Below are 25,398 nucleotides of genomic sequence, written 5' to 3' on the forward strand. Positions count from 1 at the left end.
TTTCTCCCTTCTTTCCCTACCACAGAGTTGTGACAGTTGCCTTGTGTTTGTTCTATGTCAATAATAAAAATACATTGCTGGGAATACTGGGAATTGCAGTACAGTTAGTTGCAAGAACACTGAAATGCCTCTAAATATTTATGAGAGGTTTGCTCTGTTTAATTATTGATGAGATGGGATCGACAAATCAGTTCTGCTTTATTATCACTTAAAAAACTAGAACCTCTAATGGGCAGTGAAATGTAGAATACTCTATCATAGTAAATGGTTGTAAAAAAAGAATATTACAAGTGGATGTGATATCAGACTCTAACCTATGGTGGGAGCCACTAAATATAAGCCAGTAATAGGGTAGGCTACAAGCCCAGAACACAAGGTGAAATTAATTTTCTTTACATATTTCCCAACCAAAGGATTTGAAAAGTTTTTCAATATGAAGAAAGTTGCACTAATATTGAAATACATAGGATCGACAGAGGAAATTCTTCACTTGTATTATACTACATGACAAGCAATCACACCCCCAAAATAATGTCCTACTAGCAAGAGCCCTGGAATGGTATGGTGAAGAACAATAACCTGTCATAGCAAGCGTAATACAAGTGAAGTGATAGGGGGTATGCCCACTCAACTTTGTTATTGAGACACATATTTATTGTTTCAAATAGATAAACCCACTGTTCTACATGAAGAACCTTGCTATCAATAGCACCTGCTCAATGACAATCCATTCCAGGTCTGATTCCAGGACACTTGATGGGCCACCGATCTCGAACCCACTCCCCCACAAAAATATCACACCGCAACCTTTGCATCATCCAGCACACTGAACATGAAATAACAGATTAACACAGTCACCTCGGTCTGTTTCCACTCTCTTGTTAGAGTTTTAAAGTAAAATATATTAATAATGAATACAATAATCAAACAATAAAAATACAATTGATAGTTTGAATAAATGATGCAGTACAAATTTAGCTACAAGAGAACATCCTCTCTAAAAACACAACTTACATATTAATATTGTTAATTTTAAATACGCATTCACTATATACATATATATATATTAGACTATTACAAGTATTTGTCAGTGCAGTAAATGTAACAGAAAACAATTCATTAATGTGTAGAAACCTCTTCATGTCTAGGAAGATGAGTATGTGAAGATTAAGCTAAAGAGTTTAGGAAATTTGTAATGGGTATCCATAGTATGTCTCTTCTAATTGCAAGAGATGAAGGGGATACATGAGCTCTATCTCTTTATAGCAAACACCATACCTCCAAGCCTGAAAGGATCATTCGGAAGAGTCTTTCCGAGATTTAGTAACCGCCATGGTCATAATACTCAAAAAAAGACTGCCAGCCTGTGGGCGGTCTTACTGCCGCTTTAACACCGTCCGCCAGGGTTGTAATGACCCCCCAAGTCTTTAAAAGAAGGCTTAAAAAAAGGCCCAAATATTTAATTTTATCATTATTCCAGTGGAAATTGGATAAATTAAAATCCTCAGGAAAACAGAATTTATTTAAAAAGAGAAGTATTTCACATTTATTTTTATTCAATTTATATCCCGAAAGAGAAGCAAAATGTTCAACTTCCGACAAAAAAGTAGGTGGTTCTGATGTAAAAAGTAAAATATTGTCTGCAGAAGTGAACATTTTAATTGTTTTTCCCCATATTGAAAACCATGGAAATTTGAATTGTCACTAAGTTTCATTAGAAAAGGTTCCAAAGCAAGAATTAACAGAATTGGTGACAAAAGGCATCCCTGATGGACTCCCCTATGAATTGAAAATGAAGCAGAAATTAGACCATTTAGAAAAATGGCTGCTCTAGGAGAAACACCCAATAATGATATTAATTTTATGAATTTTGTTCCAAACCCAAACCAGGAAAGAGTGGAGAAAATAAAAAGGCAATTAACACGATCAAAAGCGTTTTCAGTGTCTAGGGCAATTGCTGAAAGAGGTTCTTTATAGGTAACAGATTTACTCAAAATAATAAAGAATGTATTATCTTGTTATTATCCTTGTATTATCTGATAACATACGGCCTTTAGTAAAGCCAGATTGCTCCTTACCAATTAACTCAGGAAGAAGAGGTTCTAGACGAAGAGCCAAATTTTAGCAAAGATTTTATAATTAAATAAACTAGGGATGTAGGTCTATAATTTTTACACAACTGTGGGTCTTTGTTATCTTTTGGTGTAAGGCAAAATAAAGCATATTGAAAAGAAACTCCAGTAGAGTTAGATGTGATAAAATATGAAAAAAGTTGATATAATTTTGGAGTTAATAATTTAGAGAAATGCAAATAAAATTCTATAGTGTAACCATCCGGCCCAGAAGCTTTGCATTTCTTGATAAGATTAGTTTCCACACCCTTACTTTGCTCTGCAAAATCTTCAAATAGCTACCCATCAGCATGAGAAAATCAGCCATGCAAGCCTTAGTCCCCAGCCAGCTGGACTACTGCAACAAACTGTATGCAGGAACCACCACCACATTCATTAGAAGGCTCCTGACATTATAGACCTCAGCGGCCAGGTTGATGCTCAACCTGACCAAATGCACCCTCATCACCTGAACAACCTCCACTGGCTACCATTAACAAATATGCTATTTCAAATTACTGATGCAAGCCTACAAAGCCCTTCACAACCAAGGACTAGCTTACATAAACCATTGCATGAAACTTCCACTAACCACCCAGGAACATTTGCTTCACCTCCCTCGCAGAGACACAGCGCAGCCAATGTAACCACAGCAGAAGCTCCTCCTTCTCCCGCCTCATTATCAAAACTGGAAGACCGTCACCCTTCAACTCTGAACATCACCTTTGCTGACAGACTTCAGGAAGAGACTCAAGATATGGTTCTTCGACTAATCCCATCCTGGGTGATAAGCCACGTTTTATAAGTACTGGTTGATTGATTTTTCAGAATGGTCTTTCTACACAAAATGTCATATCATTTTGGTACATGTTTTCCTAAACCTTATGCTCAATGTTTCTGATCTTCAATTTTCTTGTTGTCATCTCTATGTATCTGAGCAAACAGGGGCATGTGATCATGTAGAGAACATTGGCTAAATGATAGTCCTCTGTTTGAGGACCAATGGAGTGCCCATCATTAAATCTATTTACATAGCACTTTTTGCATACCTACAAATATTCAAATGCCAGTATGAGAATGTCAATCACAGGTTGAAGAATCCTTGTTGTGATGACTCTATTTTTAGTGTTGGATTTTATAGGTTGTGGGTGAACCAATTCATCTTTCAGAGATTTAATATATCTGAAGGAATACATTGGTTTCTTAAAGTTCAGTGCTCCAGAGGTTAGAGTTCTTCGATGTTTATTAACTATTCTTTGTATTGAATTATAATGAATAGCTTGGGTTGTTATACAGATGAGGTGATCAGTCTCTGGATTCTGAAATGTTTGTAATAAAAGGTCTCCTAGACTGTTGCCTTTATTATTCTTATAGGTTACTCTTTCTCCAGCAGTGTTTTTTGTTAACATAACTGCAGGGTGCAGTTACGCACTAACCTGAAGAATTGTCCAACTGGGAGAATATCACAAAGGATTTTAGGATGAACGCTATCACCCAAAGAGGTTATTATAATCCGTTGGTCTTTAACATATATTACAATCACTTGGTTTTTAAAATACCTCATACTTATGAGTCTCTTTGGAGTTATTATCTTCAAATTTGAGAAACATATATAAGATTTGTTTCTACTCCTAGTGAACCTGAGGAATCAGAGAAAGAAAGAGCTTCTTCTTAATTATCAGACCCAATAATGAATATATCATCAATGTAACATTTCCACAGTGAACTATTCCCAGAGAAAGACTAGGAAAGTTTGAAGATGTGCGATTTTCCAAATTTGTGGACATATACATATGCTACACTAGAGGCAGAGATGCGTCACATTGATTTACCGTGCACCAGTAAATTAAAATCGTCTTCAAACTTAAAGTAATTCCTGCTAAGGGTCATCTGTACACAATTTAGAAGAAACTCAACCGGGGTTTTTGAGGCCCATTCAGTTTGGGATAGAAGCACATCAAGGACCTTCAGAGACTCCTCTTGGGGAATATTTGTATAAAGCTCCTCAACTTCCAAAGTCATCATAAGGTTGTGTGAGGATTAAAAGGTATACCCTTCAAGATTTTAAGGATGGCTTTTGTAGGTAGGTAAATTGAGTACCAATAAATTATGTAATGTTAACACTTGGGGGGTCATTAAGGGTTTGGTAGATGGAAAAAGGCCTCTTGCCAAACTCTCGCGGTCAGGTTGCCGCCAGTGCAGCCGCCTTCCTGCGGGCCCCATTAGGAGTTCTCCGATGGGTCAGCGGGTGAAAACGGTAATTCCACCAGCTAGCCCAGCCAGGAACAACCCACAACATCGATGCCGGCTCACAACTGAACCTGGGCAATGTTTCAGTGTGTAGGGTGCAACAGCAGACGTTACGCTTTTCACTGTCTGCAATGCAGACAGTGAACAGTGCGATGGGGATGTCCATGGGGGCTCCTGCACTGCCCATGGCGATTGCCTGGGTAGGGCGGGGCCCCCTGCACTCCACCTCTGCCAGCTTTTACATGGCGGTGCAACTGCCATGTAAAAGCTGGCAGGGAGGGGGGGTCGTAATCCCCATGGAGGGGCTGCATGCAGAGCTGCCCTGGCGGGTAAGGCCGCCAGTCCCTCCAGTGGAGGGAAACTGGCGGTGCTGGCGGTCCGACCATGGCCCAACCACCACGGTCATAATGTGGCTGTCTGACCACCCCCGAAGCAGTTAGACCACTGCTTTGGCAGCAGTCAGAGCACCACCGTGGCCACCAAGGTCTTTACAGTAGCATGAATCAGCAAAAGTGTAGTATGAAAGGCTATTTATTAACAAGTTATTATTATGAGTAGTGCAGCACTATTGTTCTTTCTTAATTCTGACGAGCTTTTTGTAGAAACGCTTCCATTTCCATCAATTGGATGTTATGCTTGTGGTTGCTACTTTATTAATGGATTGTGTTTGCTAATTTCAAAGTAAAATGAGAATCTCCATGCTACAGATACCTGAAGTGTGTTGTCCCTAAAGATAGGTGTGCCAAAGGCGCTTCCTTGTTGTTGAGTTTGTTGCTCTCATTGAGTAAGGTGGCTGGTGTTTATTGCTTGTCTAGAAGAATGCTTTGATAGTAAAGTTACATTCTGTAATATGATTTTGTGCATTTGACTGTGTGACATATTTCAATTTATTTTATTTGGATAGTTTTAAGATGTATGTTGACCTGGTGTAGAAGGCACTGCTGTTGAGTTATAGGCATTTTGCCAAGAAGAAGGCGTTGTGGGTCTGTCAAGTGTGTTTATATTCACAAAGGGAATTATAAGCATAGTAGGAAAGGTGTCCCAAAATTAATATTGTTCAGTGGAAGATGCTGTTGGGTCTCCAAACACATGTGATGTGCGTATATCTATTTCCTACTTCATTGGTGGTTTTGTGGTGTCTGTTATTTTTGTTCTGGTTGTAGAACACTATTAGCTACACTAAATGGCATACCTTATGCACTTTGGTGACTATAGAGGAAGTTAAGCACATTAGTTTCAACTGCTGCTGAAACTGCAAGTTGGTTATTTTTAAACCAACAGTATTCCTTGTTGTGTAGGAATTATCTTGCACATGCTGGGTAAGTGTGAAAGAACAAAAATGAGATTGTTGTGGGCCTTTAGCTAAGATCAGAGTGTGTTTCTAGTCTGAGCTCAACTGTTGTGCCCGGTAGGTGGGCTGTGGTGTATGAGGCAGGAACGCTGTTCTTTCTTCATCTAAACATCTAGTGACCACTTCTCTTCTTTTTGCCATAGGCGCAGTCCCCTGATGCAGGCCACACCTACATGGTAAGATAAATGTAAAGTTCCTCTCAGCACAAAATGGCTGTTTCTGATTGCTCAGATAAATGTTATTTTTTATACGTCTGAGTTTTCCTAGTTCTAACTAGGTCCTTTTCAACTGCCCCATGATCCAGTGAGAGGTTAATAAGGTCTGGGTTCTGTATTACTTTGTCATGGGTACCTAAGCTTACAAAACAGAATCTTTTGAATTGGCATGGGAACATACTCTCTTACATAGATTGTAGAATATGTTTAGCAAATTTACATTTTGGGCTGACATTAGTGTGCTTGTGGAAACAATGTATTTTAATTCATTCTCCAAAGGCCTTTTGGTGCTGTAAAAATAAAAACAAGGACTGTTGATAGGCAGTACTAACTACTGCCAGGCCAGAATTAAAATTTTGCAAAACTAGCAAAGAAATGCCACCAAGGGTGCATTCAGAGCTGAGATGTTTCAAAAGATGACAACCTTCACTGAGAAGTATCCCACCCTACAGTTGGATCTCTGTTGTAAGGGTGGAGGGTGTTGAATGCACCAGTTTTACATTTAGAGGGGAGGTGTTACACAAGATGGATGTCTTCCCTGAGAAGCACCCTACCCCACAGTTGTATCTCTGTTGTTCTGTTGGAAAGTACAGAGTGAACTGAGAACAATTCTACCATAAGTTTGCATCTCTGTTGCAGGGAAGTAGAGCGTGGGCCACACCACATGTATATTAAAAGCTGAGATGATCCACAAGATGACACCTTCACCGAGACATATCCCACCTAAGAGTTGGATCTCTTTTGCAGGATAGTAGAGCGAGGACTCCTAAGAAAGTCTTTGTGACGCAGGCAGAGGGCCACAGCCACATGGAAGGTCTGTCCTGACTTTGTCCTGTTTCTAGTAGAAGCCCATGAACAAGGGCTGTGAGAGATTCGATTCCACTGTTCATCCACTCCCTGAAATCACACCTGTTCGTTGACATATGAAACACATGCCTTCATACATTTTTTTCAGGAAAACAATAATGATACATAAGCGAAACAATATAGCAAATAGAATGGAGGAAACAAACAAAATAAATGCCACAGAACAAAAGCCGCAATAAGACTGTCCATGTCGATACAATCCAGCTATGTATCTCCTGAAGGTGTCTTAATACTGTCTCTTTCGCTCGCAGGCATTACAGCTTGGAGATCAGACAACATACGATCACCTGCAAAGGTAACCAATGGTAAACGTCACCTTCTTGTCCTCACTGTCATATCTGCATCATCTTTAGCCAAAGATGGAAGCCATGAAAAGGCTCAGCATGAACGGAAGGAATGACTGAGGGGATAGAGCACACTTGGGCGGGGAGAACGTGAGAAATAGGCATATACATTGGAAATAGTCTAGCCCTCATCATTTACCTTTATGGATCATTTTGTCTCTTGGTATCTTATTCCGTAAATACATTTTGATTTGGTAACAACTGGCAAAAGTACAATAATGAACACACTGCATAAGGAACAGCTTCTTGTGTGGTGCAACTTAATTGTATCAGGCAAAGGTTTATTTGTGGCATGATAACTTGTTGTTTAGTCATCCAGGCCCATATTTATCAAGGTTTTACATCACCCTTGAGTTACAGAAGGGCACGCACAGTGCAGCAAAACCTAGAAGGAGATTTACCAAGCCCCGAAATGCCACCTTGCATGGCCCTGTGGGGCTCACTACATATCAAGTAACACAAAGTAGTGCAAGTCCACTGGGAAGGCAATCTATGGCTGGAGAGCGGGTGTTCTCATCCACTCACAGATTTTGGTGAATTCCCAGATTTAGAAAGACTCATAAACTTGGGAATGCTTCAAAATGCTATGCCTGGAGAGGTGCTACTAGGACAAATATCCTTATTTCTCCTCATTTTATCCTCTTTGAAAGTGTGCTGTATTCTGCAATACCCTTAGAAAGAGGAAACATCCTCACAGGATTGTCCTTAGCTGCAATAAAAACAATCCTGCCTGCAACACAGGCACCCTTGCATCATGGCACAAGTGCAAGAGCAAGCAGGGGACGTGACTGTACCATATCTTAGCAGATATGGTGCATTTCTGCCCTCCCTTTTTCATGCACCACAGCAAGTTGTTTTGCTGTGTTGCATGAAAAAATTATGAATCCAAATGTTTCCAGTGCACATAAGTGATTTGCTGATGCTGAAAAGTAAAGATTTAGGGTAACATGGTAGACACTCAGGCATCTATATGTTAAATTTCTTCTCCTTAAGCAGCGCTTCCAGGGGATTACGTCCTCGTTCTCTGCCAGCATTATCATGGCGGCAGCACTGCCATCAAAAGGCTAGCAGAGAACAGGTGCAGTGTGCCCCAGGGTGGCCCCTGCACTGCCCATGCATTTGGCTTGGGCAGTTCAGGGGCCCCCATTGCCAGCACCATCGCAATGTTCACTGTCTGCTTTGCAGACAGTGAACATTGTAAGGGTGTTGCTGCACCCTGTGCACTACAGCTTTACGGCCGGCATGATTACAAGACAATGCTGTAGGGTGTTTCCCGCTAGGTCAGCTGACCTAGCGGGAAACTCATGATGGGACCGGCGGGGAGGTAGCCACTATGGCGGCAACCTCCCCATCGGATGGCAGAAACGGTCCGCCGAACCCGTAATCAGGCCCTATGTTTGCGTCAGGCATAATGTATGCAAGGGAGCGTTCCCATGCAAGGAGGCCCACAAAAATGGCACAGTGAAATTGACAACATTTCAATGCGCCATTTTTTCCATACTTTTTAATGCCTACCTTAGGCAGGCATTAAAATGACACACCCATTCTAACCCATGGGCCTCCCCGCTCTTTGCTGCACTACATCAACATTTTTGACACTAGTGCAGCAAACCACCACAATAGCGTAAAAAATGTTGACACTATTGTGCTAAAGACTGCCATGGTACACTGTATTATAAATACGGTGCAACCATGGTGTTGTTAGGTGGCAGTAGGGGGACACGAGAAAGTGGTGCATCCGGACCGATGCAGCACTTTCTTGTATATCTGTCCCTATGTGGTAAAAGTCATAATCTGGTCACATTTCTCCAAATATTCTGGAAACAAGACCTACCTCTGCCCCTTCTCAGATTGCTTCTCTGATCTGTGCAAGATTTGACCAGTATTAATGCCCTAAGTCCCTTAATCTGAATCACCTTTACGCTTTCCCAGTTTTGACAGACAATATAACCAATGTGTAGTGAGGTCCATTAACTTTACCAAGACCACAAAATGTGGTAAACTGGTAGCTGGGATTTGGACCCAGGCCATGACACTCCTAGGTCATGCCATCAAACAGTGTTCCTGCACTAGTTTTCCATTAAAGATTGAAATATAGAACAAGGAAATTGAAAACAAAAAGGAAGGAAACAGTTTTAACTAAGTGATGAGGGTGGTGCTGATGACATCACCAAGAGACCCCTCAAGTTGTTTGATGCTACATAGCAGTAGTCAGTGAGGGGGTTTACTCTTCACTTCTTGTTGAATGGATTGCATGTCTATCTGAACATTCCTTGCAATGTGATACCCTAAAGACTATTTTCTTAAGGACTGCATTGATTTAATTTATATGATGCCAGGGACATTAGAGAACACCTCAGTTGGAAACTAGTGTCCAGTAAGGTTTTTCTAAACCACACAACGTCACCCTCAGTCTCAAGAGAAGGGGGTAACTTTAGCATATACTTATAGTAAATTTTGGAAAGGATCGCCCTCTAGTATCTGACGGCAGGAATGTGGAATTTGAGGATAGCAGTTAAACTTCCGTAGGTTGGTTTTTGTGCGAAAACAGGGCTGATTGCAGAGACCCCCCTAACTTTTTGCCCCCATTTCCCACTTTTGGCTGGTGTTTTCCTGACTCTGATGGTGCCCTGGGTACTGCTAACCAGTTCCAGGGCCTGTGCTCTGTGTAAAATCAGTATGCAAGTTAGGCTAATTATAATTGGCTAAGTCAACCTACCTATAACTCCCTAGTATATGGTAGGGCATGTAGGTTTAGGGACCACAGCATAGGTAGTGCACCCATTGGTGCACTGCTGAGGTACCCAGTGTCATTTTAAAGGCAGGCCTGCCTTGCTGGCTGCTTATAAATTAAAGTTATATGCAAATTCAACTTTGGAATGAAAAGTATTTCCAAAGTCTTAAACTACCTTATTTATACATATAAGTCACCCCTAAGGTGTGCCCTATGTGCCCCTAGGGCTGGGTGCCATGTAACTATAAGCAGGGACCTTATAAAAGTAGTTGTATAAGCCCTGGTGAGGTTAAAACAACCAAATTAGTTTTTCCCTCATTGTAGTAAATGGCCTTCATAGGCTAGAATGGGGACACTTAATTTTAATTTTAAAGTAATGATACCAAGTGTTTGGTATCAAATCAATTGTTATGATAAATCCCACAACTTCCAGTTGTGGGATTTAATATAACTTGTTCAGGTAAAGAGTTTTAAACTTTACCTGAAAAGTTGCCAATTTCAGCCCTGCATTGTTTTTGCTGCTGTGCTCTGATTGGAAACCCTCTGGCAGCCTGGCCAGGCTGCATTGATGAGGTGTGAAGGGGCCTGGCTTCACACAAAGAGATGTGCCTGTGGGAGGGAATTTCCCCTCAGCAGATGGTGAGGCAGGAATAGGGAGGGCTGCCAAACTGGTCTTTAAAGGCAGAGAAGGACATTTGGGGCACCCCAGCAACACCCCCACATCCTGCAACCCCAGACAACTAGGTGCCCCCTTGATTAGATTAGGAGAGGGCAGGAGAGGGGTGTGTTTATGATTTTTAGCCACACCAGTGGGTGGGCTCAGCCAGATGTAACCTCCAAAAATCAGATTCAGCCATGATGGATTTTTGAAGAATGTTGCCTCCTGGGATTGATTTTTGCCACACTTCCCAGGAAGTGGTCATCACAGGGGGAAGGACCCTGCACCTGATTGGAGAATCAGGACCCCCCTGTTTTTCACCCAGGAGCAAGGATAAAACTGGCAGACCTGCACCCACACCTCAGTTCCCTACCACATCCCTACCAGGAAGAACTACAGAAGAAGAAGGACTGTCCTGCTGGACCCATGGCCTGCACCTGGAACCTGCACTCAGAAGGACTGCACCAGCTGCACACTTGGGCTTCACCACAAGAAGGACTTTGCCTGTCTTCAACTGGTTCAAGGAGGGACTCCCTGTTTGCTACAGGTGAAAAATTGCTAACCAGAGTCCCCTGCACCAACTCCTGAAGAAATCAACCAGCTGACGACTGCCTAGTGGCCAAAAAGGAGTTTGCGCCAGGTACATTCTGGGAGTTGTAGTTCGCACCCCCAAGGATCATCTCAGAGCTTCTGGACCCTTGGGGTGAGCTGTGGACCCCAAAAGTACCTTAAAAGAACATCTGGGAGAAGACCCAGAAGTTTGGAGAAGTTTGGAGAAGTTTTGAAAAAAAGCTCCATAAAGGGATCAACCCGCCGCAGCAACTCTAGCTGGCCTGCCTCAACCTTGACCCGGCATGATTTGCAGGTTCGTCCCGGTAAAGAAAATCTCCAAAAAAGTCCAAAGGTAAAAAGTTGGCTGGGACCTTCCAGCCAGCGTATCCGAGGAGGGCTCCAGGGACGTCGGATCAAGATCCAGGTTTGCTCCGGTCGAAGGATTTTCACCTCGAAAAAACATCTAAGTCCGAAAGTAAAAATCTCTACCGAGGGCTCCCGCGACGCATATCCGGAGAAGAGTTCCAGGAGGTCGGATTGGACTGGGAGGTTCGGCCCGCTGAAGAAAATCTTCAGAAAAGAGACTAAGGCCCTCATTCCGACATTGGCCGGCGGCGGTCGCCGCCGGCATGTCGGGGGCCGCCAGAATACCGTTCCGCGGTCGAAAGACCGCGGCGGTGATTCTGACTTTCCCACTGGGCTGGCGGGCGGCCGCCTTCAGGCCCAGCCCAGCGGGAAAGAGGCTTCCACGATGAAGCCGGCTCGGAATCGAGCTGGCGGAGTGGAAGCTGTGCGACGGGTGCAGTTGCACCCGTCGCGTATTTCACTGTCTGCAAAGCAGACAGTGAAATACATTTAGGGGCCCTCTTACGGGGGCCCCTGCAGTGCCCATGCCAGTGGCATGGGCACTGCAGGGGCCCCCAGGGGCCCCGCGACCCCCCTACCGCCATCCGGTTCCCGGCGGGAGAACCGCCGGGAACTGGATGGCGGTAGGGGGGGTCGGAATCCCCTCGGCGGCGCAGCTAGCTGCGCCGCCTTGGAGGATTCCTATGGGCGGCGGTACACTGGTGGGAGACCGCCAGTGTTGCCGGTCCGACCGCAGCTTTACCGCCGCGGTCGGAATGCCCATTGGAGCACCGCCAGCCTGTCGGCGGTGCTCCCGCGGCCCTCCACCCTGGCGGTTTGAAACCGCCAGGGTCGGAATGAGGGCCTAAGTACGAAGGTAAACTTTTGACCATGGCCTCCCGCGAGCTGTAGCCGAGCAGGGCTCCATCACAGTCGGCCTTAAACTTTGACTTTGCCCCGGTCGAGGTGCAACCAGATGACCCGATTGGCGCTGTTTGTTGCTAGGCGCTAAAAAACAATAATTCTTAAAAAATGTATATCTCTGGTTCCCCTTATCCGATTTTATTCGTTTTTGCGTCATTTTAAAGATAAAAATATAATCTATTTTTATAAATTTATTTTGGAATTTTAAACTGTTTACCGTGTTTTATTTAATTAGCTGTTTGTGATATTTGAATGCTTTACACTCTGGCCCTCATTCCGACCCTGGCGGTTTCAAACCGCCAGGGTGGAGGACCGCGGGAGCACCGCCGACAGGCTGGCGGTGCTCCAATGGGCATTCCGACCGCGGCGGTAAAGCCACGGTCGGACCGGCAACACTGGCGGTCTCCCGCCAGTGTACCGCCGCCCATAGGAATCCTCCAAGGCGGCGCAGCTAGCTGCGCCGCCGAGGGGATTCCGACCCCCCCTACCGCCATCCAGTTCCCGGCGGTTCTCCCGCCGGGAACCGGATGGCGGTAGGGGGGGTCGCGGGGCCCCTGGGGGCCCCTGCAGTGCCCATGCCACTGGCATGGGCACTGCAGGGGCCCCCGTAAGAGGGCCCCTAAATGTATTTCACTGTCTGCTTCGCAGACAGTGAAATACGCGACGGGTGCAACTGCACCCGTCGCACAGCTTCCACTCCGCCGGCTCGATTCCGAGCTGGCTTCATCGTGGAAGCCTCTTTCCCGCTGGGGTGGCGGGCGGCCTGAAGGCGGCCGCCCGCCAGCCCAGCGGGAAAGTCAGAATCACCGCCGCGGTCTTTCGACCGCGGAACGGTATTCTGGCGGCCCCCGACATGCCGGCGGCGACCGCCGCCGGCCAATGTCGGAATGAGGGCCTCTGTCTCCTAAGTTAAGCCTTGTCGCTCGTTGCCAAGCTACCAAGGGTTGAGCTGGGTTTAATTTACTGAGACCTAACTGGACCTAAGTGGAGGTTAGTGGCCTATTGCTAAGTGTAGGTACTTACCTGCCCTTACCAATAACCCATTTTCCAACATTTTTAGTGGCAGCGGTGGGATCCTGTACTTGTGTTCAGTATCACATTACAGTTTTAAGTAAAACAAATGAAAAATCCTTTAAATTGTCCTAGTGCAAACATTGTTTTTAGTTTTTAATTTGGATTAATTTCAATTATTGAATTTTTGTGATTTTTCTAAATTCTTGTTTCCAATTTTTGAAAAACGTTTTTGTTGACACAAAACTAGGAAACCATGGAGCTTGATCTGTCTAGCCTACCCACACTGACAGTAGTCCAGCTTAGGGGTTTGTGTACTGCAAGGGGGCTGCCTGCAACCACTGACCTCAGGAAGCATGTCCTGATTAAATACCTGACAGCATGGGCTGAGGCCCAAGAGGTAGGCTCAGAGGAAGCTCCAGAGGAGGAAGAAGTAGGGGAGGATGCTAGCTCTAACCACTCAGGGGAGGGAGGGCATCTGAGCCTAAGTGATGATGAGGAAGACCGGTCCTCACTACACAGTCACTAGGGTCATACCCAAAGCTAGTTGGGGAAAGGGGTCCCATCGGAAGGAGAGAACCTGTCCCTCAGGGAAAGAGAGCTGCAGGCCCAGCTAGCATTTATAGCTTTGGAAGCACAGAAGCTGGCCCTGGAAGAGAAAAAGTGGGCAAAGAAAGAGAAAAGAGATGGTGGCCGTGTTGCATAGGCTCTCATTATTCTAATGAGACTACTGGATGTCGAGCAGCAAGATCATTCACAGTGTGGGGGACTAAGTCTGACCCACTGTGGATGACACTTGTCACTCTAAATCCGGGTTTTGTACCGGCTAACTAGCAGGGCCTCATCTCTCCCTAATGGCAGAGACAATTGGGCAGCCGAGCGCATGACATCTTAGTACTTTCAGGGAAGTCGTTGTCACTCAGGCCACAACCGGTTCTCTCACACACAGTGCGGTCTCATATATAAATGACAAAGGCAGTTTAAGTTTTAAATATTGGTTTAATAAAACGACTGCATTTTGGATAGCAAAGCGTGAGCTGCAATAACCAGAACTATACAACACAGTAAAATTAAAATAGTAACGATGAGAGTGAAGCACAAGAATAAGGCGATCATAGTGCCGCTAGATTGTTTTCTCTCTAAGTTATATTTCGAGCAAAGCATGTGAAGCTCTATGCCTGCCTTTCAGGTTGCCCCAGAAGGACATCAACTCTCATACCTGAGCAAAGGCCTGTAATCTGCATCAGCATCTGCAACGGGGCATTCAGCATCTAGTTGTCGATCCCTGGCTGGAATCTCCCTCTTGACGTATACTAGGACTAGAAAGTGTTTTTATAATTAACACGCAGATGTTCTAAGAAAATGTCCCTACGTAAGGATGTGTATTTTCTACGAATACTGGAGACTGCGGCCCGTATTTATACTCCGTTTGCGCCGAATTAGCGTAGTTTTTTTCGACGCAAATTCGGCGCAAAACTAACGCCATATTTATACTTTGGCGTTAGACGCGTCTAGCGCCAAAGTATGAGTAAAGAGCGTCATTTTTTTGCGTGAACGCCTTCCTTGCGTTAATGAGATGCAAGGAAGGCGTTCCCGTCTAAAAAAATGACGGCGACGCAAATGCGTCGTATTTATACTCCCGGGCAAAAATCACGCCCGGGAGGTGGCGGGTCAAAAAACCCCGCATTTGCGCCACTATTTAACGCCTGGGTCAGGGTAGGCGTTAAGGGGCCTGTGGGCTCAAAATGAGCCCACAGGTGCCCTCCCCTGCCCCCAGGGACCCCCCCTGCCACCCCTGCCCACCCCAGGAGGACACCCAAGGATGGAGGGACCCACCCCAGGGACATTCAGGTAAGTTCAGGTAAGTATTATTTTTTACATTTTTTTTTTTTTTTTGGGTGGCATAGGGGGGCCTTATTTGTGCCCCCCTACATGCCACTATGCCCAATGACCATGCCCAGGGGACATAAGTCCCCTGGGCATGGCCATTGGGCAAGGGGGCATGACTCCTGTCTTTACTAAGACAGGAGTCATTTAAATGGCGTCTGGGCGTCGAAAATAATGGCGCAAATCGGGTTGAGGCGATTTTTTTGCCTCAACCTGACTTGCCCCATTTTAAGACGCCCTAACGCCATTTTCCCCCTACGCCGGCGCTGCCTGGTCTACGTGTTTTTTTTCCACGCACACCATGCAGCGCCGGTCTGCTAGCGCCGGCTAACGCCATTCCATAAATACGGCGCCCGCATGGCGCTTCAGAATGGCGTTAGACGGCGCAAAATTTTTTGACGCTAAACTGCGTTAGCGCAGTTTAGCGTCAAAAAGTATAAATATGGGCCTAAACTTCTACCATGTTCACTGGCAATGTACCAGACTGTAGCCTTGACTGAAGCACAGGGCGATCAAGAATGCATTATTTGAGAACACAGTGCTGAACTAAGCTAAACAGTGTGATAGAAGAAATTAAAACAAGACCGTAAAACTGGTTATTGTAAAATAACAGTGCAAATCTGAATAAAATATATCTAGGACAAAGTGCACAGCGGCCTAGTGTGTTAAACTAATGTGCATGAAGCTATATTAAAAATGGATACACTACAGCAGGGACAGAGAAGCTGAGGTGTCCATGGGTGGGGGGTTTGCCCCAGATTACCCGATGGGGTGGTTCCTGCTTATGTAGAGGGGGATGACATAGACAAGTGGTTGGAGGCCTTTGAGAGGGCACTCCAAATGAGAAAGGTTAGGCCTCAATACTGGGGTTCACTTTTATGGGAGTTGGTCCCCAACTCAGGGAGTGATAGGCTTCTGACCTTAAGTGGGGAGGAGACAGATTCATACCCTAGTATGAAGAGGTGCTTAACGAAGAAGTTTGGTCTGACCCCAGAGCAGTATAGGATGAAGTTCAGGGACACCCAGCAGGTCAATACCCAGTCTTGGGTTGACTTTGTGGACACCTCACTTAAGGCACTAGAGGGCTGGATTCATGGTAAAAAATAAATACTTATGAGGGGTTATAAAATCTGATCATAAGAGAGCACATCTTGACCAATTGTATCCAAGAAAGGTTACACCAGCATCTAGTGGACTCTAAGCTGACCAACCCTAGAGAGCTAGGGGAGGCAGCTGATGAGTGGTTGAGAACCAGGGTGGTTGTCAAGTCTCAGGGGGGAGACTCCAAGGGGGGGGGTCAGGTCCCCACAAACCTAAGGAGGGAGGTGGTAAGCCCACCACAGAGACTCCCTCTGTACCCCAGAACCTTAAGAAGGAGGAGAGTGAATCCCACTCCCACTCTGACAAGCAGAGACAAGGAGACCCAGGGTTAAAAAAGCTCTTGGACAGTAAGGCTTGATTTGACTGTCAGCAGACAGGTCACTTCAGAGGAGATGCAGCCTGTCCTAAGAAGGTGGTTAGCACTGGGCTGTCCAGTGTAGCCATGGAGGAGGACTCCTCAGATGATGACATCCTCCTAGCATTGAGCTGGGAGACAGGACCAGATGGTAAGCTGGTGATCCCTGAGGGTGGGAGTAGGCACTTTCACCCCATTCAGGTGAATGGGATCCCTACTACTGGCCTGAGAGACACCTGTGCCAATCACACTATAGTGAGTGACCGGTTAGTGACCCCAGACATATATGTCCCAGGAGAGACCAGGAAAGTCAGGATAGCCACAGGGGAGGTCACCTCCAAACCTGTAGCCATAGTGCCCCTAGAGAGGGAGGGTATCCTTGACTGGTTTAGGGTGGTAGTCAGAGCTGACCTCCACCTAGATTGTATCCTGGGCAATGACCTCCCATAGGTGAGTCTGGTCCCAGATGGGGCAGTCGCCCAGGGCGCCCCCCCAACCCAAAGTCCTGGGGAGTCAGGCAGCTGTCCAGATGCAGGGTGTTGCCCCTGCACTGACAGAAGGGAGAGTGGAACGAGGGTGTCTGCCACACGAGGTGGTAGCCCCCACTCTAGAAAGCAAGAGGGGTGCCCGGACCCCACAGTTGCCCCTAAAGCAGCTCAGCCACCTGTCAGTGGAGAACTTAGGGTGTGGTTCTGGATATTGACAGCTGTCAGTAGCCTCTGCTGGGTGCTAGCCTTCCTGGCAGCACTGTACTTGGCCTGGGAGGCAGCCCCCAGGGCCGAAAGCAAAGTAGGCCCACTGACCCTATTGGTCATAATGGGGTTGCTCAAGTGTTGGGTGACAGCTTTGGGTAAGCTAGGTATTGCCCTAGCAAAGTTAGGAGTAGGGGAGGTGGGCCCCTCACTGCCCAAGTTGGCAGAGAGAGAGGAGGAAGACCCCCCCTAGAGGGAAGTTTCAGTTTGAGATGGGTCCTTTCACTGTTGGGATGGATTCACTATCCAGCGGGATTGACCCTGGCAGGAGGATGTAAGGCAGAGTAGGCCCAGCAAAGGGACAGCCTGTTCTCCTCACTGTCTTCCTCGCCTAACAAGCCAGGAAGACTCTCCCAGGGTTGGGCTGAGTCTCCTGGACGTGTGGGCTGGGGGGGGGGGCTTGTGTGAGAAAACAGGGCTGATTGCAGAGACCCCTTAACTTTTTGCCCCCATTTTCGACTTCTGGCTGGTGTTTTCCTGACTCTGATGGTACCCTGGGTACTGCTTACCAGTCCAGGGCCTGTGCTCTGTGTAAAATCAGTATGCAAATTAGGCTAATTATAATTGGCTAAGTCAACCTACCTATAACGCCCTAGTATATGGTAGGGCATCTAGGTTTAGGGACCACAGCATAGGTAGTGCACCCATAGGTGCACTGCTGAGGTGCCCAGTGTCATTTTAAAGGCAGGCCTGGATTGCTGGGTGCTTTTAAATTAAAGTTATATGCAAATTCGACTTTGGAATTAAAAGTAGTCCAAAAGTCTTAAACTACCTTATTTTTGCATATAAGTCACCCCTAAGGTGTGCCCTATGTGCCCCAGGGCTGGGTGCCATGTAACTAAAGCAGGGACCTTATAAAAGTAGTTTTATAAGCCCTGGTGAGGTAAAAACAGCCAAATTCGTTTTTTCCTCATTGTAGTGAATGGCCTACATAGGCTAGAATGGGGAGACTTTATTTTAATTTGAAAAGTCCCCTTAAGTAATGGATACCAAGAGTTTGGTATCAACTTAATCGTTATAATAAATCCCACAACTTCCAGTTGTTAGATTTAATATAACTTGTTCAGGTAAAGAGTTTTAAACTTTACCTGAAAAGTTGCCAATTTCAGGCCTGCATTGTTTTTGCTGGTGTGCACTGATTGGCCAGCCTCTGGCAGCCTGGTCAGGCTGCATTGATGAGGCGTGAAGTGGCCTGGCTCCACACAAAGAGATGTGCCTGTGGGAGGGAATTTCCCCTCAGCAGATGGTGAGGCAGGAAGGGGGAGGGCTGCCAAACTGGTCTTCAAAGGCAGAGAAGGACAATTGGAGCACCCCAGCAACACCCCCAGACCCTGCAACCCCAGTCAACTAGGTGCCCCCTTGATTAGATTAGGAGAGGGCAGGAGAGTGGTGTGTTTATGATTTTTAGCCACACCAGTAGGTGGGCTCAGCCAGATGTAACCTCCAAAAATCATATTCAGCCATGATGGATTTTTGAAGAATGTTGCCTCCTGGGATTGATTTTTGCCACACTTCCCAGGAAGTGGTCATCACAGGGGGAAGGACCCTGCGACTGATTGGACAATCAGGACCCCCCTGTTTTTCACCCAGGAGCAAGGATAAAACTGGCAGACCTGCACCCACACCTCAGTTCCCTACCACATCCCTACCAGGAAGAACTACAGAAGAAGAAGGACTGCCCTGCTGGACCCTGGCCTGCATCTGGAACCTGCACTCAGAAGGACTGCACCAGCTGCACACTTGGGCTTCACCACAAGAAGGACTTTGCCTGTCTTCAACTGGTTCAAGGAGGGACTCCCTGTTTGCTACAGGTGAAAAATTGCTAACCAGAGTCCCCTGCACCAACTCCTGAATAAATCAACCAGCTGACCACTGCCCAGTGGCCAAAAAGGGGTTTGCGCCAGGTTCATTCTGGGAGTTGTAGTCCGCACAGCCAAGGATCATCTCAGAGCTTCTGGACCCTTGGGGTGAGCTGTGGACCCCAAAAGAACCTTAAAAGAACATCTGGGAGAAAACCCAGAAGTTTGGAGAAGTTTGGAGAACTTTTGAAAAAAAGCTCCATAAAGGGACCGACCCGCCGCGGCACCTCTAGCCCGCTTGCCTAAACCGTGACCCGGCCTGATTTGCAGGTTCGTCCCGGTAAAGAAAATCTCCAAAAAAGAGACTATGGGGGTCATTCCTACATTGGCTGGCGGTGGGCACCGCCCCCCAAGCGGGAACCGCCAATTGCCCGCTCCGCGGTCAAAAGACCTCGGAGGCCATTCTGACTTTCCCGCTGGGCCGGCGGGCGCCCACCAAGTGAGCACCCGCCGGCCCAGCGGGAAAGGGCCTGTAACACTGAAGCCGGCTCCGAATGGAGCCGGCGGTTTTGCAGGTGTGCGACGGGTGCAGTTGCACCCGTCGCGATTTTCACTGTCTGCTATGCAGACAGTGAAAATCATGCTGGGGCCCTGTTAGGGGGCCCCTGCACTGCCCATGCGAGTGGCATGGGCAGTGCAGGGGCCCCCAGGGGCCCCACGACACCTGTTCCCGCCATCCTGTTCCTGGCGGTAAAAACCGCCAGAAACAGGCTGGCGGGAAGGGGGTCGGAATCCCCATGGCGGCGCTGCTTGCAGCGCCGCCATGGAGGATTCGCCCAACCGGGGTTAATCCGGCGGGAAACCGCCGGACCCGGTTTTCCAACCGCGGTGGAATGGGCAGGGAAGCACTGTTGGCGGTGCCTCCGTCATTTTAACCCGCCAGGGTTAGAATGACCCCCTGAGTCTGAAGGTAAAAAGTTGACCAGGACCTCCCAGCCAGCGTATCCGAGGAGGGCTCCAGGGACGTCGGATCAAGATCAAGGTTTGCCCCAGTCGATGGATTTTTACCTCGAAAAAACGACTGAGTCCGAAGGTAAAACTCTCCACCGAGGGCTCCCGCGACGTGTATCCAGAGAAGAGTTCCAGGAGGTCGGATTGGACTGGCAGATTTGTTCCGCTGAAGAAAATCTTCAGAAAAGAGACTAAGGGCCTGATTACAACTTTGGAGGACGGTGTTAAACCGTCCCAAAAGTGGCGGATATACCTACCTACCGTATTACGAGTCCATTATATCCTATGGAACTCGTAATACGGTAGGTGGTATATCCGTCACTTTTGGGACGGTTTAACACCGTCCTCCAAAGTTGTAATCAGGCCCTAAGTCCGAAGGTAAACTTTTGACCGAGGCCTCCCGCGAGCTGTGGCCGAGCAGGGCTCTATCGCAGTCGGCCTTAAACTTTGACTTTGCCCCGGTCGAGGTGCAACCAGATGACCCGATTGGCGCTTTTTGTTTCTATGCACTAAAAAATTATAATTCTTAAAAAATTCATATCTCCGGTTCCCCTTATCCGATTTTATTCGTTTTTGTGTCATTTTAAAGATAAAAATATAATCTATGTTTACAAATTGGTTTTTATAAATTTGTTTTGGATTTTTAAACTGTTTCCTGTGTTTTATTTAATTACTGTTTTGTGATATTTGAATGCTTTACACTCTGGGCCTGATTCTAACTTTGGAGGACGGTGTTAAACCGTCCCAAAAGTGGCGGATATACCACCTACCGTATTACGAGTCCATTATATCCTATGGAACTCGTAATACGGTAGGTGGTATATCCGCCACTTTTGGGACGGTTTAACACCGTCCTCCAAGGTTAGAATCAGGCCCTCTGTCTCCTAAGTTAAGCCTTGTCACTCATTGTCAAGCTACCAAGGGTTGAGCTGGGTTTAATTTACTGAGACCTAACTGGACCTAAGTGGAGGTTAGTGGCCTATTGCTAAGTGTAGGTACTTACCTGCCCTTACCAATAACCCATTTTCCAACAGTTGTAATAAACTGAGATGACTTAGGGCAAGCGAGTAATGCAGGGGCACCATCAGTGGGGTCATATAGCCAAGACCAGCGTAACCGTATGCAAGATTAGTTGCTGCTGGAAGCAGAGAATGTAGCAGGTTCAGACTGACTCCCAAGAAGAAAAAGGAGAACTAAGTTAGTGACTTTGAGAGGGTTTTACGTCTTTCAGACTGCATCGTAATCATAGCGGAGAACCACCTGAAGCCATCACCTGGTGAGGGTACTGGTGGGCTCTGGTTGTGTTACAAATATTATGCCCTTATAAAGAACTTTACCTAAAAGGGAGGGTAAGATAGACACAAAAATAATGTTTTCCTATACATATAATGGTAAGTATAAAAATAATGAAAAAATATTGTTTCACACTAATATAAAAAAGCATAATTTTTTAATAAATATGTGGTTATAAAAAGTACATTGTAATTTAACATATAATATTGATAGCATGTAAATTAAATATATTTAAATAACATCTACAAATATATAAATGTATAGTTATTTAAACAAACATACATACATATGTATAAGTTAATGTTTACATACACATATATCAAGTAAAACTATTATAACAAATATTAAATGTAATTTATATTATGATTTTCTATTTTTAAATGTATTGATATAACAAATATGTATATATATATATATATATATATATATATATATATATATATATATATATATATATTAGACCTAGCATACTTGGCCTTTCTGCCCCTGATACCTATGTTTTGACTGTGTGCTGGACTCTTTTTTTTCTGGTTTTGGTACTCTGGACACTTTACCACTGCTGATCAGTGCTAAAGTGCAAGTGCTCCTTGTGTAAAATGTATGTGTAATTGGCTTTACCATGATTGGCATATTTGATTTATTAGTATGTCCCTAGTAAAATGTACTAGAGCTGCCCAGGGCCTGTGAATCAAATTCTACTAGTCGGCCTGCAGCACTGGTTGTTTCACCCACATTAGTAGCCCTCTAAACATGGCTCAGACCTGCCACTGCAGTGTCTTTGTGTGCAGTTGTAAACTGCCAATTAGACCTAGCCAGTGTACACACGTGCCAGGCCCAAACCTTCCCTTTTTATAGATGTAAAGCACCCATGAGGTAGGCCCTAGGTAGCCCCTGGGTAAGGGTACAGTGTATGGTAAAGGTGGGACATGTACTGATGTGTTTTACATGTCCTAACAGTGAAATACTGCCAAATTCGGTTTCACTGCTGCAAGGACTATCTCCCTCAAAGGCTAACAGGGCGGCTGCCTTTAAATAACAAATAACTTTTGGGTGAAGTTTCCCTTTGGGAACACATAGAAATCTGGAGTTTGATGTCCCTGAACTCACAATTTAAAAGTACATCTTTTGTTAAAGTTGGGTTTTTAAATTGTCAGTTTGAAAATGACACTTTTAGAAAGTGGGCATTATCTTGCTTAAACTATTCTGTGACTCTTCCTGCTTGTGTATTCCCTGTCTGGGTCAGACTGACAGTTTGGGTTGTTTGTGAATCCCTCTAGACAGTGACACAAAGGGAGCTGGGGTGTAGCCTGCATATCCTGATGAGCCATCGTGGCTAGAGTGGAGAGAGGAGTGGTCACTTACTCGTCAAAGGGCTGTGGCTGCCCTCACACAATGGTAGTCTCCAACCCTCTGGTGTGAGTCTGGAACTAGGCGTGGGCATTCAAGGATCTTGTGAACAACAGACACTTTACTTTGAAGTTTGCCAACTTGAAAGGTAGAAAGGGGTATAGGTATTGGATTTTCAAATTACTTCTGGATTCAAGAGAAACCTCTGCCAAGGAGAGGAGCTGAAGAGCTGGTGGCTTGTGACTGTGCTTTGCTGGGTTGGCCTGCAGTTGCTGCTTTCTGTCTAAAAGAGGACAAAGACTGGACTTTGTGGTATATTCCTGCTTGTGAAGAATCTCCAAGGGCTTGGATTGAGCTTGCCTCCTGTTTTGAAGTCTCAGGACCATCAAAGACTTTCTCCCAAGCACCTGGACTCTCTGCTAAGACTCCTGCCCTGCCAAGTGGTGCCCTACCCAGTCCCTCGGCCCATGAAAGGTGAAGCTGATAGAAGAAGGACTGAAATCTATGCACCACCTGCAACGCGGTTGTAAAAATGCCATGCCGACCGCTTCACGGCTGATTTTGACGCACCACCTGCATCGCAGCTAGAGAAACAACACAACATCCGCTTGCAGCTGCTGAAAAAGATGCAAACCCCATGCAGCACAGCTTTCCATCACACTGTGGCTGGATTTCTCACGCATCATCGTTGGGTGTCAAAATAATTGTAAACCTCCGCAGAGCCTAGGTGTCCCATCCTGAAAACAACACACGGCCTCTCTTGCAGGAGAGAAAAACGATGCATCGCTGACTTTTTCAATGTCCGTGTGGCTTTACTTTTGATGCAAACCAGGTACTTTGTGTAACAAAAACATTTCCATTGTTTTCTATGGAGTAAGGATTTTTGTTGTTTTGGTCTTGTTTGATTTACATAAAGATTGGCGATTTTACTAAACTGGTGTGGTGTCCATTTTGTAGTGTTTTCGCTATATTTCTGTGTGTGCTGGTACAAATACTTTACTCATTGCCTTTGAGATAAGCCTGACTGCCAAGCTACCAAGGGGTTGAGCAGGGGTTATCATAAGTGAGTATCTCCCTTGTCCTAACTAAAGTGAGGGTCCCTGCTTGGACAGAGTGCAAACTGACTGTCAATCAGCGACCCCATTTCTAATAATATACATAGCTGCAGTCAAGCCACAGCAAACAGCTATGTCCTGGGGTGGGCACCCTGGAACACAGCAGGAGATGGCCCTGGGTGGTTGCAGTCCCCCAGGCCATCAGTGGCTCCATGAGGAGGGCCGTAGGGCCGGCCTCCAACAAGGACATAGCCCCGGGGGGTGGTGGTCCCCAGAGCTTCGGGGTCCCAAAGGGACCCTCTTTTTCTTTTGAAATATTTGCCCTGGGGTGTGGTGGTCCCCAGGGCAGCGGGGGAGCTGTGTGGCCCCTTCAAATCAATAACATTTTGCCCCAGGGAGGTGGTGGTCCCTGGGGCAGTGGGAGGGGTCCATGAGGCCCTCTCCCACATATTAAAACACAGCCCTGGGGAGGTGGCGGTCCCTAAGGCAGTGGGGGGCATGCAACCCCCGCATATCAATTAATAGCCCCAGGGAGGTAGTGGTCCCCGGGGCAGCAGGGGAGGGCCAGGAGGACACCCTACATTTGTAAATAAATTCCCCAGGGAATTGGCCCATCCTGAGGCTTAGTTAAAAACAAGCACGGGAGCCTGTGTTTGTTTTTATTTTTATTTTTTATTTTTACCACAGAGATTTGCGACCCCATCGTGAATTTGAAGTAACAATTTAAAAAATGCTTTTTAGCCCTGGGGGGTTCGTTTGAGAACCCACCACTAGAGTTAAGGAGTCAGGGTGTCCGTACCCCGGCCCCTTTTGTCTATTTCTTTTTACTTTTTTGGGGGATTCTGCTTCAGCCGAGTCCCAGGATGGCTGATAACACTTCAATGACTTCAGTTTTTGAAGTGTTCTGAGACAATCAGATCTCTGCACCAGATTGGAAGGGGTCGTAAATCATTTGTGTGCCTAGATATACAAATTTGGATTTTCTTTAATTTCTCTAAAACTACTGAATGGAATTACAACCAATTAAAAAAAATTGCTCTCTTGACCAGGGCCTACCTTTCTGCCAAATTTGGTGTAATGCCATCCAATAGTTTTTGTGCTACTGCTTTTCAAAATCCCTAAGGAAAAATGAATGGGGAAAACGTGTTTTGGGACCCCCTCCTTTTTCTCTGCCTTCCTGGACGGATCACCCCAAAAGTTTCCAGACTGCAGCTGACAGCACTGCAACATTTTTTTGGAAAGTGTTGTGAAGATTCATCAAGCGGGCCAAAGATAAAAGCAAGTAAATAAAACGTTTTTTATATAGAAACTAGGTCCTAAATATATCTATCTAGTGGCGACAAAGGTTACAGGGGCATTATAGTTCGAAAATACAAAACAAAATCCTTAGAAATTCACTGGAAAGTGAATATCTATATATTGGTATTCTAAGTAAA

At 45.8% G+C, this 25,398-nt stretch overlaps 1 protein-coding gene across 2 annotated transcripts in view; it reads left to right on the plus strand.

Annotated features, from left to right (window-relative positions):
• The window catches only part of LOC138246668 (carcinoembryonic antigen-related cell adhesion molecule 6-like), a 282,280-nt gene that overhangs the window by 240,198 nt on the left and 16,684 nt on the right, over positions 1-25,398 (plus strand). Inside the window, exons 5-6 of one of the 2 annotated variants that reach the window (XM_069201421.1) lie at positions 5,856-5,888; positions 7,046-7,099. In XM_069201421.1, the coding sequence (XP_069057522.1) occupies positions 5,856-5,888; positions 7,046-7,093 (81 nt within the window). In that variant the 3' untranslated portion in view covers positions 7,094-7,099. The remainder of the gene's footprint in view (positions 1-5,855; positions 5,889-7,045; positions 7,100-25,398) is intronic. The other variant, XM_069201420.1, reaches the window with a different exon arrangement.

The sequence above is a fragment of the Pleurodeles waltl genome, chromosome 7 (assembly GCF_031143425.1).
Source record: "Pleurodeles waltl isolate 20211129_DDA chromosome 7, aPleWal1.hap1.20221129, whole genome shotgun sequence".
Classification (NCBI taxonomy): domain Eukaryota; kingdom Metazoa; phylum Chordata; class Amphibia; order Caudata; family Salamandridae; genus Pleurodeles; species Pleurodeles waltl.